The sequence below is a fragment of the Cupressus sempervirens genome, chromosome 1, assembly GCF_028749045.1.
Source record: "Cupressus sempervirens isolate cs-2001-9-10 chromosome 1, ASM2874904v1, whole genome shotgun sequence".
Lineage (NCBI taxonomy): Eukaryota > Viridiplantae > Streptophyta > Pinopsida > Cupressales > Cupressaceae > Cupressus > Cupressus sempervirens.
In genome coordinates this window covers 28,566,773-28,581,612 of record NC_143118.1, presented here as the reverse complement: position 1 = coordinate 28,581,612, position 14,840 = coordinate 28,566,773, and the positions used below count along the sequence as shown (strand labels likewise).

Here is a 14,840-nt window from a genome sequence, read left to right as displayed (position 1 = left end):
CTTCCCAGTCAACATCTGCCTTTAGTTTCTTAAACATGTCTGCTTCATTGTCTGGAGTTCCTTGGACTTAATGAACATGTCATCTAAAATAAATGAAGCATAGGCATCCATCCTATTGTCCTCATTTATCTGTAACCTAGTCACAATTTGATCATCTTTGTTAGGTTCTTCTTCTATATTTTCCACTTGCAGCCTTGACACCATCTCTTGTTCCTGAGGTACATGTTTCATCTGACTCTTCCTGGGATTCCAATTCCAACAACTGTTGCATATTTTCATCCAACTCTTTGTTATACTTGTCAATAACTTCTTGAGTCTCCTGCTCTACCATATTTCTAAAAATGTCCTCTGTGAACAGGGTTTCATGGAGGTAGTCTCCCAAGTTCTGCTTCTTTTTACAAGGATGAATAAATCCTTCTAGATCATATCTTTTCCTAGTGTAATGCTCAGTCAGATTGAATTCATCCAACAATTTTTTTCTGAACTATTTCATGGGTTGTGGTTGAAACAATAGTAAAGTCACCAAAACTCAGAGTACCAGGCAAGAATGTCTGTTTGTGTATATTGCCAAAATGCCGAGCATTTGATAAACTTAATCTTTTAACAATTTTTAAATAAGCAATCCTATTTGGTACCATTTTGGGCAATTTGTTCTGGTTCAGTTTGATGTTACTTTGTGATAGGTAGATCAGTCAATGCAAGAAATTGTCATAGTTGTCAAAGCGTGACAATTGTTTTAGTTTGGGGTAGTAAGGATGTTGAGGGTCAATTTTGACCTTAGAAGGGTTAAGAGCCATGAGATACAAGATATCAACAAAAAGAGGTGAAGTTGCTCAAAGGAAGGCAAAGTTGTTTGAAAGTTGGATGTAACTTACAAAAATTGCATGACAACTTTGCAACATTGTCAATGTTGCTCATGCAAGAAAGTGCGATTTTTGCATTTTGGGACCAAATTAGTTATGAAGGCCACCACCCAGTTGTGAAAGGAATAGAAAGCTTATTTATAGCTACTAGATCAATTGTAATGAGGTTGGAGGTCAGAACATTCATTTCTGCAATACTTAACACTGTGACATTTTCTCATTTCTCTGTACAGTACTTACAACTCAAGCATCTTTGTCATTTTGGATTGACTAGTTGTTTCTTTTTCTGTAAATAGTTAGACTTCATTTAGTTCTTCATTTCCTGTACTGTTGTTTTCATTGGTTTGAAATTTTGGGCTGCCAAATGAAAATCAAACTCGAAACTGCACTTCACCAGCAGTTTTAGGGTTTGAACACAAAAATGCCCCTATCTTGAAATTCCACCATGGGAAAATTACAACCATTGGAGAAATGATAGTAGGGGCAATGTACATTATGATGCAAGTGGAAGTTTGTGAAAAGATCCCGCTTGCTAATTTTGCAAGCAAGCCCTAGGTGAGTAGACAGAGTGCCCGACTAGGAAGATTGCATAGCAAACAACACAAATTGAAGGAGTGGAATGCCAAATTGAAAAGAATGGAAAAGGAGAGTTAAATGAAGTTAGAGGAGGCTATAGACCAAGTTATAGTCAATATTGAATCTAACTTGCCACCATATTGCAAGAAAAACTAGTCCAAAGCCTTATTTAGTCTAAAAGGGGCCTAATTGTGGAATAGGGTATTGTACGAAGGACGAAAATCTTTGAGACCTTCCAAAAGGGTATCTGGAACGGCCAATAGTTTAGGGGGTCCTTTGGTAAGATTTTGAGTAAAGCTTCAAAAATTGAAAACCTAGGCCTAATTGGGGCTCATTCCTAGTAGGTCTATTGTGCCCAATTGCGAACTCAGTAAGACTTGGCTTAAAGAAACTGTCAAGTTGAAGTAAACTCAGGGAGATGGGAGTTGTTTAGGTTTATTCCACTCTTACTTGATCCATGAATGCACATAGGAAGGTGTTGAGCAAATAGAGGAAGAAAGCCTTGATGAAAAGAGAAGTTCTACTAGTTTTTCTTGGGAAGCTTTAGGAGAGAGTTAGAAGGAGACTAAATTCACCATAAAGAAAGTCTAAATCAAGATGAACCATACCTTATATGAGGGAAAGGATCCATAGGTGGATTGAATTTTGGAAGAAACCAAGATCGTGTTAAACTCCTAGGGCCTCCGTATATCTCGCATATCTGGAATCCCAAAGAGAAGTGCATAATTGTATTGGTTGGTCTTTATCCCTAACAGCCAGTTTGAACTCTTCACGCCACATGCCTCTTGCATATCCTTTGAACAAAACCAAGCACATTAACAATGAGTAATACATGAACCTTGGTTGTTCATTGCCCTTTTGCAAAGATAAAAACCCCTCATGTAACTTTTCTGCTATGTAGGCTACATAATCAAAAGGTCTGGGCTCAAATATCTGAATATCAGTGGCTAATATCATTGGCCCTATACTCACAAAATCTAGGACTTCTACATCTCAATTTGCCCACAAGACAAATATGTGTATTGCAAATAAGGTCTAAATATTCCCATATTGAAGGGTGGATTGTATTTGTCTATAAGAGGGCTTATTTTTCCTTCTTCCCTATTCCTATGTATTGCCAACTTTCAGTCATTATAGGTTGTGCCCATTTTGTACTCTTCTTCCAATTCTTTTAATAACAGAGGAAAATCAGAAGAGTAGTCCAAAGTGAAAACTTGAACTAGGGTATTTGCAGAAAAATATATGAACGATTTACCCCGAGCATCCAGTATGCATTTTTTCTTTGAACAGTAATTTTTTACCAGCACCTCAAGTAAATCAATATTCACAAAGACATTGGGGACTACAAGCTTACCCAAGTTCATTTTCCATGGATGACATGTAGGAACTAGGTTGTCAATCCTTAAGTAATGGAAAATAAATAAATCATATCCTTTGATATTCATCCATATGTCCCCTACAATTCTGAGCCTGTCTTCCAATTTGTCCTTTTAGGTAAATGACGTTTGGACCTTCGTGACCTTGGACTACGGGCTTGCATTTGATTAGTCATGTCTTGATTCAATTTCCTTGTAGGGGTTTTTCCCTTAGTCTAGGCCTTTTTGTTTTTGATTCTCCACTCTTTGGTGGCCTTTTCCTCCCAGTAGCACTTGATGACTCTATTTTGCAACTTTGTTTCCAAATATCCTTCACACTGTGATTTTGTTTTAATCCTTCTGCTCTGTAAATTCTCCTTTTGGCTCACTTTGATATTGGCAATCACCCATTGTCTACTGATTATATTGGATTTGCAAATCTGTAAGGTAATAAATGATTAATTTGCCCCATGTAAGTCCATTACTTTACCCATTCTGTGCATTTAATAGTGCCCTTTATCCCGCTATTTGAAAATAGGAAAGCTGATAAGACAACCATTGGAATTGGCATAGTTTATCCCAATCATACTTACCCTTCCGCGCCATCTGTAAAATCTTGGACTTATTTCTCCGATAAGTTCATTGTTCATCACCATCGGCATAGGTCATCTTGACCCCTTCGTTAGGCATCGGTATGACTTTCATTTCATTACTCCGCAGTGCAAAGCTATTTTGACTAGATCATTAGCATAACTTTTCTAATGTTCTTTCTTCATTACTATTGGCATGCCTTATTGATATGATTTGCTAGTGTCTTTTCATCTCTACATCGATATAAATGTTACATATAAGTTTTGTAAATTGCTTTTATGCTTACCTCAAATGTTTTCTCATTGGCATATGTTCTCCCAATGAAGTCATTGAGGGTGGACACAACATTCCAATTGTGTCCCCTATAATGTTAGCTATACCAATGTCTTCCATTGTCATAGATTTCCCCATATGTCAATTACATATCATTGGTGTAAGTTCCCCTAATCCATATTGCTTATCCTCATTGGTACAAGTTGTTCCTATTCTTTTATTGAGTATTGGGGATGCTTGTGAGTAGTCCCATCGATAATGATCCGCTATGTCGATGCCTGCCGGCAATATATTATGCACTTAATCCCTTATCGACATAGGTCTTACCGATGGCCTCATTGGCCATCAGCACGACATTTCAAACTCTTTGCCGATTGCCTTGACTATACCGATAGATTGATCAGTGTATCCCTTGTCGATCACTCATTTTATCTGCTTGCTTTGTAATATTGATTCCTTTCATCAGTAAGACCTTTATCAATATCTTGATGCACTTTGTTATTCCTTTTGATCTTCAATCGAGGCGGCTTCCTTTAATAACACTTATCGGTATAACCTTAATGGATTGGGTTACCTTTTGAAATCTATTGCCGATTTGGATTCTTATGCTTATATACTTCATTTTCTCCTTCGTTGGCATGACCTCCCCTGTAATTTGGCCAAAGGTATACTATGGAACCAAAACACAAATGAACCATAAGACAAAGTTGGTTCTTAGGAACTATCCTGCACATGACAAAACCAACAGTAACTATTGTGCTAATCATGGCAAAACCATCAATAACTATTCTACTGATTTGAGTATGAAGGATACAAAATATGGACAATTTCAAAATGAAATGTTTTAAACAAGTCAAGAAAACCCCCTATATTTGCTTGAAGAAATCAAAAGACATCAAAACAAATAGTCCATGAGCAAGGCATGCTAGAGTAGAAAACCTCACTAAATGAGCATAATAAGTGATTTTTTTAGGGTGCTAACAAAGGGTAAGGAGATTGTTACCATCCATTTCAAAGGTTGAGGAAGACAAGGAAAAAAATTTAAAAAAAAAAGTAGAGGAGATTGTGAAAGGTGTAGTTTCTCCATCAGAATCTAGCTTTGTGGATTCAGATGGTGTTTTGTCTATGTTAGAAGATGGAGAGCTTGATAGAGTTGGTGATTTATGGGTTAGTTGCTCTTTGGGAGATAGAAGTAAGGTCGAAGATATGTTAACTGATCGCTTGATCAATAAGAATATAATTGTTTCTAATGTGTCAGGTGTACTAGTAGTTGAGTTGGCAAGATATATTAGAACAAGTTATTGTATACTTGAGCTGATTGCAAGAAAATCAAGGGGTCCATTGAAAAGCAATGTACCGATGGTATACAAATATTATCCAGGATGATTGGCAAAACAAAAGACTGCATAAAATAAATTTCAAACATTTACAGGTATCGTCTTTTGTGGCTTGTTGAAAATTCCAGAGGTAAAATTGAAGTTATTGAAAAATAATTGAATGAGTTAGGAAAGACACATGATTGATTCAAATATGGAGGAAAACAAAGGATAAAGGTTGGTCAGCTTTAGGCTAAGATACTACATTTGTAGAGACAGAAGATCTGGTGAAAACATTTTGGTTGGCAAAGCACATGGTTGAACTCTAGTGAGAGCATGACTTTGGTATCCTTGTTGATTTTGAAAACTATGAACGATGACCCCAATCTCCAGACCGGACTTCATCTTTCAACATGCTAGTGGAGCATGATAGTCTGTGCACTTGAATGGTTGCTGTTGTGGTTGAGTGGAAAAGGAAGCTTCCAATTGTTAAAGAGAAGTATAAGGAAGTTTCTATTGCAAAGTCTGTTGTATTTGTTTAATTTCTCGTTTTTGGCCCTTTGCCATTGTAGCAAAAAGGGGGAGACAAAATAAGAAAAAAAACATTGAAGTATTATCTACTTAGGGGGGAGTTTTTGTTTCTTTTGTCATTAATGCCAAAGGGGGAGATTGTTGAACATTTTGAGAGAATGTTGACATTGTTGTCAAAACGTTTTTACTAGTTGCATAGCTATATCAGTTGGTTGTTGGTAGTATCCATTGAATGCATGTTGGTTGTTAGTGAGTTATCTGTATTTCGGTTTTATGCAAAATAGATTCAACGTGCAATTTTGGGGTATGATGTTGATTTATTTGTTACTACTATTGGTATACATCTTTTTGGTAACTCTGAATGTTTCAATGATTGTAGATGAATGTGATTTAAGTTAAGTATTTTTTGGCCAATGTATTATAGAGTTCTTTCTATATCCTGTCTACTTGGACACCCTTGCAGTTCATCATTTGTTTTGGTAGAATGGTTATATCTTGTTCTGGACATGTTTTTATCAATTCTAATGTATCTGTTGGTTTAGAAGTTTTGTTGATCAAGTCTTGGACTTGGTTTTCCAGTGGTTTTAAAATTTTGTATCTTTTAGTAAATGTGATATGAAGCATATGTATCTTAACAGTGGCCTATATTTAGGTCCTATGGTAATGTAGTATGGAGATTTCTTATGTATGACCTATATTTAGGTTTGTGGTAGTGTGTGAAATAAAGTTGCAATATCTTTTGTACTATAGCCATGATGTTTTGTAGTTTGGCTGATATATGTTGTTACTTTATCGAATGAATATATAAATGGAGGTATCTTTTGTATCTTATGAATGTATGCAAGTGAGAGAGAAAGTTGAAGGTGATATAGTAGAAGTTTGTTACAGTGTATATCATCTAGCTATAGTAAGTAAAAAGAATTTGAGTGAAGTATTTCTATGCTATACAGAGAAGGTCTTACATAAGATTTGGTATATGCTAGTTAAAGATCTGTATCAGATCTGCTGCTAGTGGTAATTACTGTCCTATCAACTAGAATTGTTTCATGCATGGGCTGATACAATTCGATCAGTTCACATTTTGCCAGTAAAACATTTTGTAATTCAACTTTTGTATATGGGTAGTTAGCTTGACCGACAATGAGCCCTTGTAAAAAATCACCTTAATTGATGTCACCCTAATCTGTGATCATTACATAAGAATTAACTTCTTTGTGGTTTTCCCATCTTGGGTTTTTACATTACATCTGGTGTTATGGTTCTTATGTTGCCTTTCTTTTACTAGTCTTAATTATTTGAATGGTTTGTGTGCTTATTAGTTTAGTAAAATTTTATGAAAGTGTTTTGGAATAAATGATTCACTCCCCTATTAGTTATTTGGCCTGTTCAAGAATCCTTGAGCCAACCAATATAAGATAAAGCTTGTTGATCGAGACAACATTGAGTTTAGAACAATCGAGCCAAATGATTTTATCCATTAACTCTTCATCATTGATTAACTTACCTGAAAAATTCCCACTTAGAGCATTAGAAATCATACTATAAGCTTTCGTTTGATCTCCTTCTTTGTATTACTCATGCAATGTTGACTGCATTGATAGGCTTTCTGCTTGGTCAACAAGGTCAGTATATGATTCATCTGAAAGTGTGAAGTGTATGGCAATATCCTCCCACTCACTCCATGTATGATTTGTGCCTTTCTAGATGGTTTCCTTTCCTCCCTAATACGACTTTGGCTAACACTTTGGCTTTACTTCATTCTCAAGAATGGCTCTAACTTGGGAATTTTTCTACAAAAGTTTCCTCAAATGTTTCTGGTAATCTTCTTCTTTGTTCTCTTTCTTCTACAATCGTTAAAGATTGCTTGATCTCTGGGTCTTGACCACCTCTTGGCTTCTTTTTCCTTTTTGTGATTTAATGGTATTAACCACACAACTTTGAGCTAATTTCTTTTAATGCAACGACACCAAATTGTTTACTCCGGAAGGGAACTAGTTTGATTATGCAAAGTAAACAGTAATAGTATTATACCATATGCTTACGTTACAAGATGCACACCTTGTCCCCATGCATCGGATGTAGTTGTGCTTCAGTGTAGATGCACACACATTGGTGCACTTAAATGCACACAAGGCGCACAACATGCACCATGTGGGCGCAACCCGTACATTCATAATGTGGTGTGCATTTTGTGCACATCCAAGCACATACGCATTGAAAAGTCACTAGTGACTTAGAACATAGTTCGAAAAGTGGATTTTTCATCAAAACCCTAAGACTGTGGCCATTCAACCTAAAAATATATCATGTTGTTTACTCTTTTGTTCTCAATTCATTTTGTCTCCGTTTTGGCATTTGAAAGGGCAAGAGTTTTTTTTGGAAGGTGATCATTCATGGAGTGGATTTAAGCATTTAAGGTAAGCATTTAGCCATAATTTTTACTCTATTAACAAATACTAAAGATTTTGATTTTTTTTTCATTTAATATAAGAAACAAGTTTAATTCTATATTATAATGTTTTTGTATTTTGATTTTGCACTTGTATGCTTGCATTTATTAGGTTTTTTTTCTAATTTAAAATTGTGTAAGTTTTTCTAATAGCAAAAAATCAGATTGCAAGAATGGTCACTAGTCATAGCTTGGTGTAGAAGCAAATCAAAGATTAAAAGTTGATAAAGGAACTCCTTTATGGAGACATACGACAAGGCTTTCACAAATTTCAGAAGGTGGGGGATATATTTCGAAGTATAATTTTTGTAATACACAATTTAATAGCTCGTATATTCGAGTGAAACTTCACTTAATGGCCCTTATTGGCAAATGGATTGGAATATGTGAGGGCCCAATGAAGAAGGGGTTGTTTGTTGTAGAAATAGCAGCATGCTGAAGAGAACAAGATGATGCTAATAAAATTGTTGCAAGAGGGAAACAAAGATCTTATCCTTTCGAAAAGAAAAATAATAAATTCACCCACTGATATAGTAGTCGTCTCTAAATATCCCTTCTTGCATATACCCTCTCTAGAACTCGAAGCTGAAGTGGAAATTCCCAACTGAAGAAGAGGTCCATTGGACAAGACATTTAACATGGAAGCAAGAGATATTGCTTAACAACAATTTTTATGATCCACTTATGCCAATGGTCTTCCATTCAAATGGTGTCGGCACATAATAGTGCACCTCTGAGGTTTCACAAGTCCTAGGTATTGAAAAGTCCATACCACCTTATTGCAAAGAAAATAATTTTTTTAGGGGCCTCACTAAAACCAAGTAGAGATTCTTGAGTTGAATTAGGTGTTTCTATTGTTTCTAATGGATGTAAGTATTGCAAAAACCTCCGAAGAAACAATGTTTTTGAGGGTGGTTGATTATGAAGAGGAAATAAAAAATTCAGAGTTCATTTCTAGAATCCTTGTTGAGTTCATAGAGATGGTGGGTCATGAGAATGTGGTCCAAGTAATTATGAACAACGCAAAAGATCGTAGGTTTGTAGGTGCTTTGGTTGAACAAAGATATAAGCACTTTTTTGGACACCATGCACTGTATGCTCCCTCAACTTGGTGATGCAAGCTATTGGCACTGAAATAGGGTAGGTGGAAGAAATATACCAAGAGGGTGAAGAGATCTAGATGTTTGTGATAAACTACCAAATGTCACAATAAAATTTCAAGACTTTCTCAAGATTGGAATTGTTATTAACATGATCCTAGGTTGTTGAAACCTATTTTGCATCTCATAAAATTGTTATGAGACTACTTTTGAAGGTGCGAGAGGCATTTGGTCAAATGGTTATAAGCAATTGATGGGGTGTTTGGAAATAGTCAAATGCAGAGAGGGCCCAATCGTGGATGGCAATTGGTGGGTTTGTATGGAATATGTATTGGATTTCATTGAGCCTATTATGATTATGCTCTGGTTTTCTGATACAGATGCACCGTGTTTGGGGGATGTCTATGATGGATGGATACGATAATAGAGAAAATAAAAGTGGTAAAACAAAGCTTTGGGATGTAGCCCTTGAGTGTACCAACTTTGATGCAACCATTGAGGGTTTTGCTAGAGTCCCTATGGATCATGATGATGACGACATACCTACACACAGTGCATCTATGTTTTGAGTTCAAATGATCTTGAACTGGCAGCAGCTGAAAATGCAAGAGTATGTTTTTTAATAATCCTTTTGATGATTGATGAGCCAAATTGAAGATAGAAGACAATTAACATTTTTTATGGTCAATTTTGTTATTGTTATGATTTTCATTTGAATTGTGCAGCTAGACATATATGATATGTCTTATGTATGAACTATCAATTTGCATTTAATAGTTATTTTTGGCATTGATCAATAATGAAGTATCATACTATCAAATGGTTTAGTTTTACAATTTTAGCATTTCTTTAAGTTTTTTGTATATAACACACACACATGAACCCAAACCCCAAAAATAATTTTTGTACATACCCAATTGCCAGGTTCTTGTACTTGTACCTAAACTGGCAACTTATCCATACAACAATGCAACATAAATAACACAAACATTATAATATGGCCAAAACGATGTATCAGTTTATTCCAGAATGTAATCTGTACAATCCATCAATGTTATCTTCCGAGACAACTTAAAAGTATATATATAGGTATTGGTGTTTGGTTAAGATCCACCAATTGTTGGCAACTACCAATAACTATTTGGAAACAAATGTCATTACATTGCCAACTATTATTTAATTAACATTTAAATTTATGTATGCGACAAGACCTCTGATGACAGACTGTTCATTAACGGGCAGCCTACATGATCTTTCTCATTTTCTCTATTTTGAGGGGAGCTTTTACTCACACATGATTTCATTTTTCTCTTGTTTTTATAAGTGAGGTTGTGTAGTCCTGCTCTCTTCATCTAAATCTTCTAATCTTCTTTTCAAGGGAATAATTTTGTACATAGGTACGTAACATGACACATTTGCCCCGACCAATTTAACCATATTTTCTATCCACCTAAGCTATTATTTATAAGGGGTGTTGGTGCAATATATTTCTATTTGCATCTAGTTAGTTACTTCATTGCATATTATGCACCTAAGATAAGGTTTCTTAGGCAGGTTGCATTTGCATCAGGTGACTTGTACTTTCCTAGTTTGCCCGTATGTGATTCCATCTTCTCTATCACACATTGGTTGCATATTCATATCTCTTGATGGTGTATCCTATTAGTAGCCTCTTGTAATTCTTATATGAACAATCTCAGTCCAGTAATCTCTCATAATTATATTTTTAAATCCTTTGAATTGAATTATCTCATATTGGTTCTCTTTTGTGCTTTCATTGAAGGTTTTTGATCATGGGTGGCTAATTTCATAGCCAAATCTTATAGTATAATTCTATAAAGACATGTTGAGGCACACCACACAAATGTTTGTCTCAAAGTGGTGGCATACTGCTCCTAATCATCATGCCTATGTAACCAATACATTGTTTGAATTATTTTATATAAGTAAGGAGTTGAATCAAAGATAAATATCTCGTGCTTTTTACAACAGAAATACCAAATCGTATTTTATTAGCAATAGAAATTCATCAAAATCATTCCTTTTATTATTATTTTGCTTTGCATTCTTCTTTGTTAAAATCCTTGATTCTTTTCTTTTCCGAGGGTGAGTTCTAGATATCTTTAAATTTAGAAAAACAATGTTTCAATGTTGTAATTTCTTACATAATTATCTTTTCTGCAGATATGCTGTTCGTTGGGAATCAAAGAATTTGATTATCCTAAGCACTGCAATTCAGGACTGGTTAACATCAAGTAAACTCAGTATTTACCTTCTACAAATATCAAATGTAGAAACATGTTATAATGTTTATATCAATACAAATGCCAGTCTGTAAATAAAAGAATTGTTTTTATCAAATTGCAGATATCACAACCGAATTAATGAAACAAGGAGCAATGCTTACAGTCTTGAGCACACTTGTAGCTGCCTTTGCTTGGCCTGCTGCGTTGCTTTCTGCCACAAATCTAATAGATGGAAACTGGTCCATAGCCGTGGACAGGTTTGTATATTCCTCACCTTAATATGAATAAGAGATATTCAGAACATTTAGAAACTCTTATTAGTGAGTTTAGAAACAAGAAAGAGAGTAACACAAATGGCCAGAGTTGGTCAGTGGGACCCAATCTATAACCATTTGATTCAAAGAAATAATATTAAAGATTTATTTTTTCAACTCTGTTTTATACATCATTCCAAAGGCAACATTTAAATCAATTTTCAGATCTTATATAACAGATTGAAAAATGTTGTATCCGTTTTCAGATCAGACAAAGCTGGAGTTCTTCTTGCTGAAGTTCTGCTCAAGGGGTTGCAGGGTAACAGGTCTTTTAAAAATTTATAGATTAATGGCCAATTATATTACCCAGTTTCTGATTTGCACATAACATTATGTAATCATTTATCTGGTTGAAATGGTGTAGGCCTGTGACACTAATTGGATTCTCACTGGGAGCACGGATGATATTCAAATGTCTACAGGAGTTGGCCAAAAAAGAGGAGAGTGGTACGTTGTATGCTTTGACAGGTCAATTCATGCAATTTACTGTTGCAGTTCACTGCAATACGTAAGATATTTAACCTGGTTTGTTAATAATTTAAACAGCTGGCATAGTAGAAAGGGTTGTTTTTCTTGGAGCACCTATTCCCCTCGATAAGGAATGCTGGCAAACTGCTCGGAAGGTCTCTCTCTCTCTCTCTCACACACACACACACACTTGTGCTGTCTTTTGGATAAATTTTGTGCTTTTTGCTGCCCCACTTTCACATCAGGTTGTAATACCCTATGCAGTGACATTGAAAAATAAGGTATAGATCCCATGCTCTCATGGGATTTCAACTCTTCAATTTAGGTAGGAGTTTTAGTTCATTTTAGGGACAATATAGAATTATACAGCAGAATATCATTATATTTAATGTCTTGATTTAAAAAAAATAATAGAAAACGTCCAAGAGGTTTAGCTTAGTTGGTTGAAGCAATGAGTTCTCATTTTGGAAACCCTGGTTCAAATCTCAAGAGGGACATCTTTGTGGAATTCTAAGTTGTGACTCTTGGTCTTCTATTGGTTGTATTCGTCTCATTGTAAGAAGTGGATTCTAAGTTGTGACTCTTGGTCTTCCAATTGTTGTTTCTAGTGTGATTGCTCAAAATGAGCTTGAATAAGTTGTAATTGTTGCTCTTAAGGAGCACCCGATATGTAAATGATCTTAATATAAAAATAATAATAGGAAACATCATTTATATCCATAGGTCACAACTTAAATGCTTATTGGTGAATCCCATTAAATAAGGCAAGTTCTTTCTATGCAATTTATAATTGGATTTCTTGGAATATTGGAAATAAAAGATAATCATTTTAAAATACCTTAATAATCTAAGAACTTATAGAAAAGTACATTTTCAACATGGTATAGACCATAAGAGCACAGTTCCATTGATTTTCATAAACCGCCTCGTCAACCTGCACAGTAAATGAATCGATATTGTAAAATGCATAGATCGGTCTTAGAAGAACCTGGAACCAAATGTATGCCAAGATTTAACAAGTTCCTTGTGTTAATCAAGGAATCTTGGATTAATATATTCACCCCCTTTGCATCAGAGAAAATGATGCAGCCTTATAATCTAATCAATGCTACAACTTGGTGTTGATCTAGTGATTAATTCTTATGTTGGATTACCTTAGAAGCCAAGGGCTGAGAGAATGGACAATTAAACTGGCTCCCAATTGCAATGATTGGGGTTTTGCTTCATGAGGAGAGCTGAAAATCATTTTCATAGACTCGTAAACTGGTAATTTAGTTATCCAAGGGATTGAAATTGTGTTTTTGGATGTCTGCTGTGGTCATTACAGTTATAATGGGAAAAATAGTTGTAGAAATGAGAAATGATTAGTAGATTTTGACATCTTGGGTTGAGGACAATATTCTGGTATTTGATGATACTATAAATCAGATAAAACAATTTTCTATAACTAATCTAATATGGACATAAAGCATTCTGATTTATATTCACTGTTAATTATCTACATATATCATGATTTACATGTTGCAATAATTTATTTACTAATTGCTATAGGTGGAAGCTAATCTGTTAACTAAGAACTTGCAGTCCAATGTTTTTAATTTTAAAACTAGATTACCGATTCTTGAGCAAAGTTTGCTGTTATTTCCTTTTTCAGATGGTAGCTGGACGATTTGTAAATTGCTACTCAACAAATGATTGGATACTTGGCATTACATTCCGTGCAAGGCATGTTTCATTGATAATACTCTTAGTTTAATTAAAACCTTGCAGTGTTTGATCTCCAAGTTTAATGAAATGAGTTTCATTATTTTTTCTTGCATGCATGCAGCCTTCTCACCCAAGGATTGGCTGGAATTCAACCAGTGGACATTCCTGGCATTGAAAATGTTTGTTACATAGCTCATCTGTTTTTTTTAAGTGAATGAATTCTAATGAACAAGCTTTATGTCTTTGTAGTGAATGTGGCATTTCCTTCTCATGTATATTAAGTGTGGACAAGATACATATATCTAATACAAAAGCTTTCCTTTTTTACAGGTTGATGTAACAGAAGTAGTAGATGGACACTCTTCTTATCTCTCAGTTGCTTCTGAAATTTTGAAGGAAATTGAATTGGACAGTTTTTACCCAGTTTTTTCAGCCAAATTTCATTCACGATGATAAAGATTGATCATTTGTAAATAAAACATATGAAAGTCAGGAAATATGGTTCTCTTCCTGTATTAGCTTATAAACAATTTGCATCTATAGCAGCAGCTACATTCTTTAACAGTGCATTGCCTTGAAAGCTGAGCTTAAATTTATTTGCAGTCCAAACATATCTACCACTCCTCAAGTTAGTGTATGTAAATCTTGTTAATAACACCACCTGTAAATGATAAACTTCACCTCAATTTGATATTATGTTAATTTCATTGCAATTGGACCGTTGGTTGTTAGGTTCTTAACTAGTGGATTGAGGTTCTATAAATTAGAACCTATTTTTGTATTTGTATAATTTCTCTCAAGAAAATTGACATACATTTATCACCTGTTTATTTGTTGGATGATTCACCCCCTCAACCTTAAGCTATTGGCTTGCTTTGAATGTAGCAACTGTGTACGATTGTATGCATTGCTAATGTAGGAAAGATTGAGTTTTAAGCCACTTTGTTTATACTTTCAGTGCCACGGAACAAGGTAAGACATCAAGTATGAGGCTAAGATCTCAATTTCTTCGACTGAAGGTTAATAACTTACACCTTGATCCACTTTCTTT

General features: G+C 34.9%; 1 protein-coding gene across 1 annotated transcript in view; it reads left to right on the top strand.

Moving 5' to 3' along the window:
* The window catches only part of LOC149576006 (transmembrane and coiled-coil domain-containing protein STS1-like), a 200,139-nt gene extending 185,637 nt beyond the window's left edge, over window positions 1-14,502 (top strand). Inside the window, exons 8-15 of the mRNA XM_089816125.1 lie at window positions 11,239-11,309; window positions 11,422-11,557; window positions 11,821-11,880; window positions 11,979-12,061; window positions 12,161-12,237; window positions 13,737-13,807; window positions 13,911-13,968; window positions 14,120-14,502. Of these exons, the coding sequence (XP_089672251.1) occupies window positions 11,239-11,309; window positions 11,422-11,557; window positions 11,821-11,880; window positions 11,979-12,061; window positions 12,161-12,237; window positions 13,737-13,807; window positions 13,911-13,968; window positions 14,120-14,242 (679 nt within the window). The 3' untranslated portion in view covers window positions 14,243-14,502. The remainder of the gene's footprint in view (window positions 1-11,238; window positions 11,310-11,421; window positions 11,558-11,820; window positions 11,881-11,978; window positions 12,062-12,160; window positions 12,238-13,736; window positions 13,808-13,910; window positions 13,969-14,119) is intronic.
* Window positions 14,503-14,840: the final 338 nt, after the last annotated feature.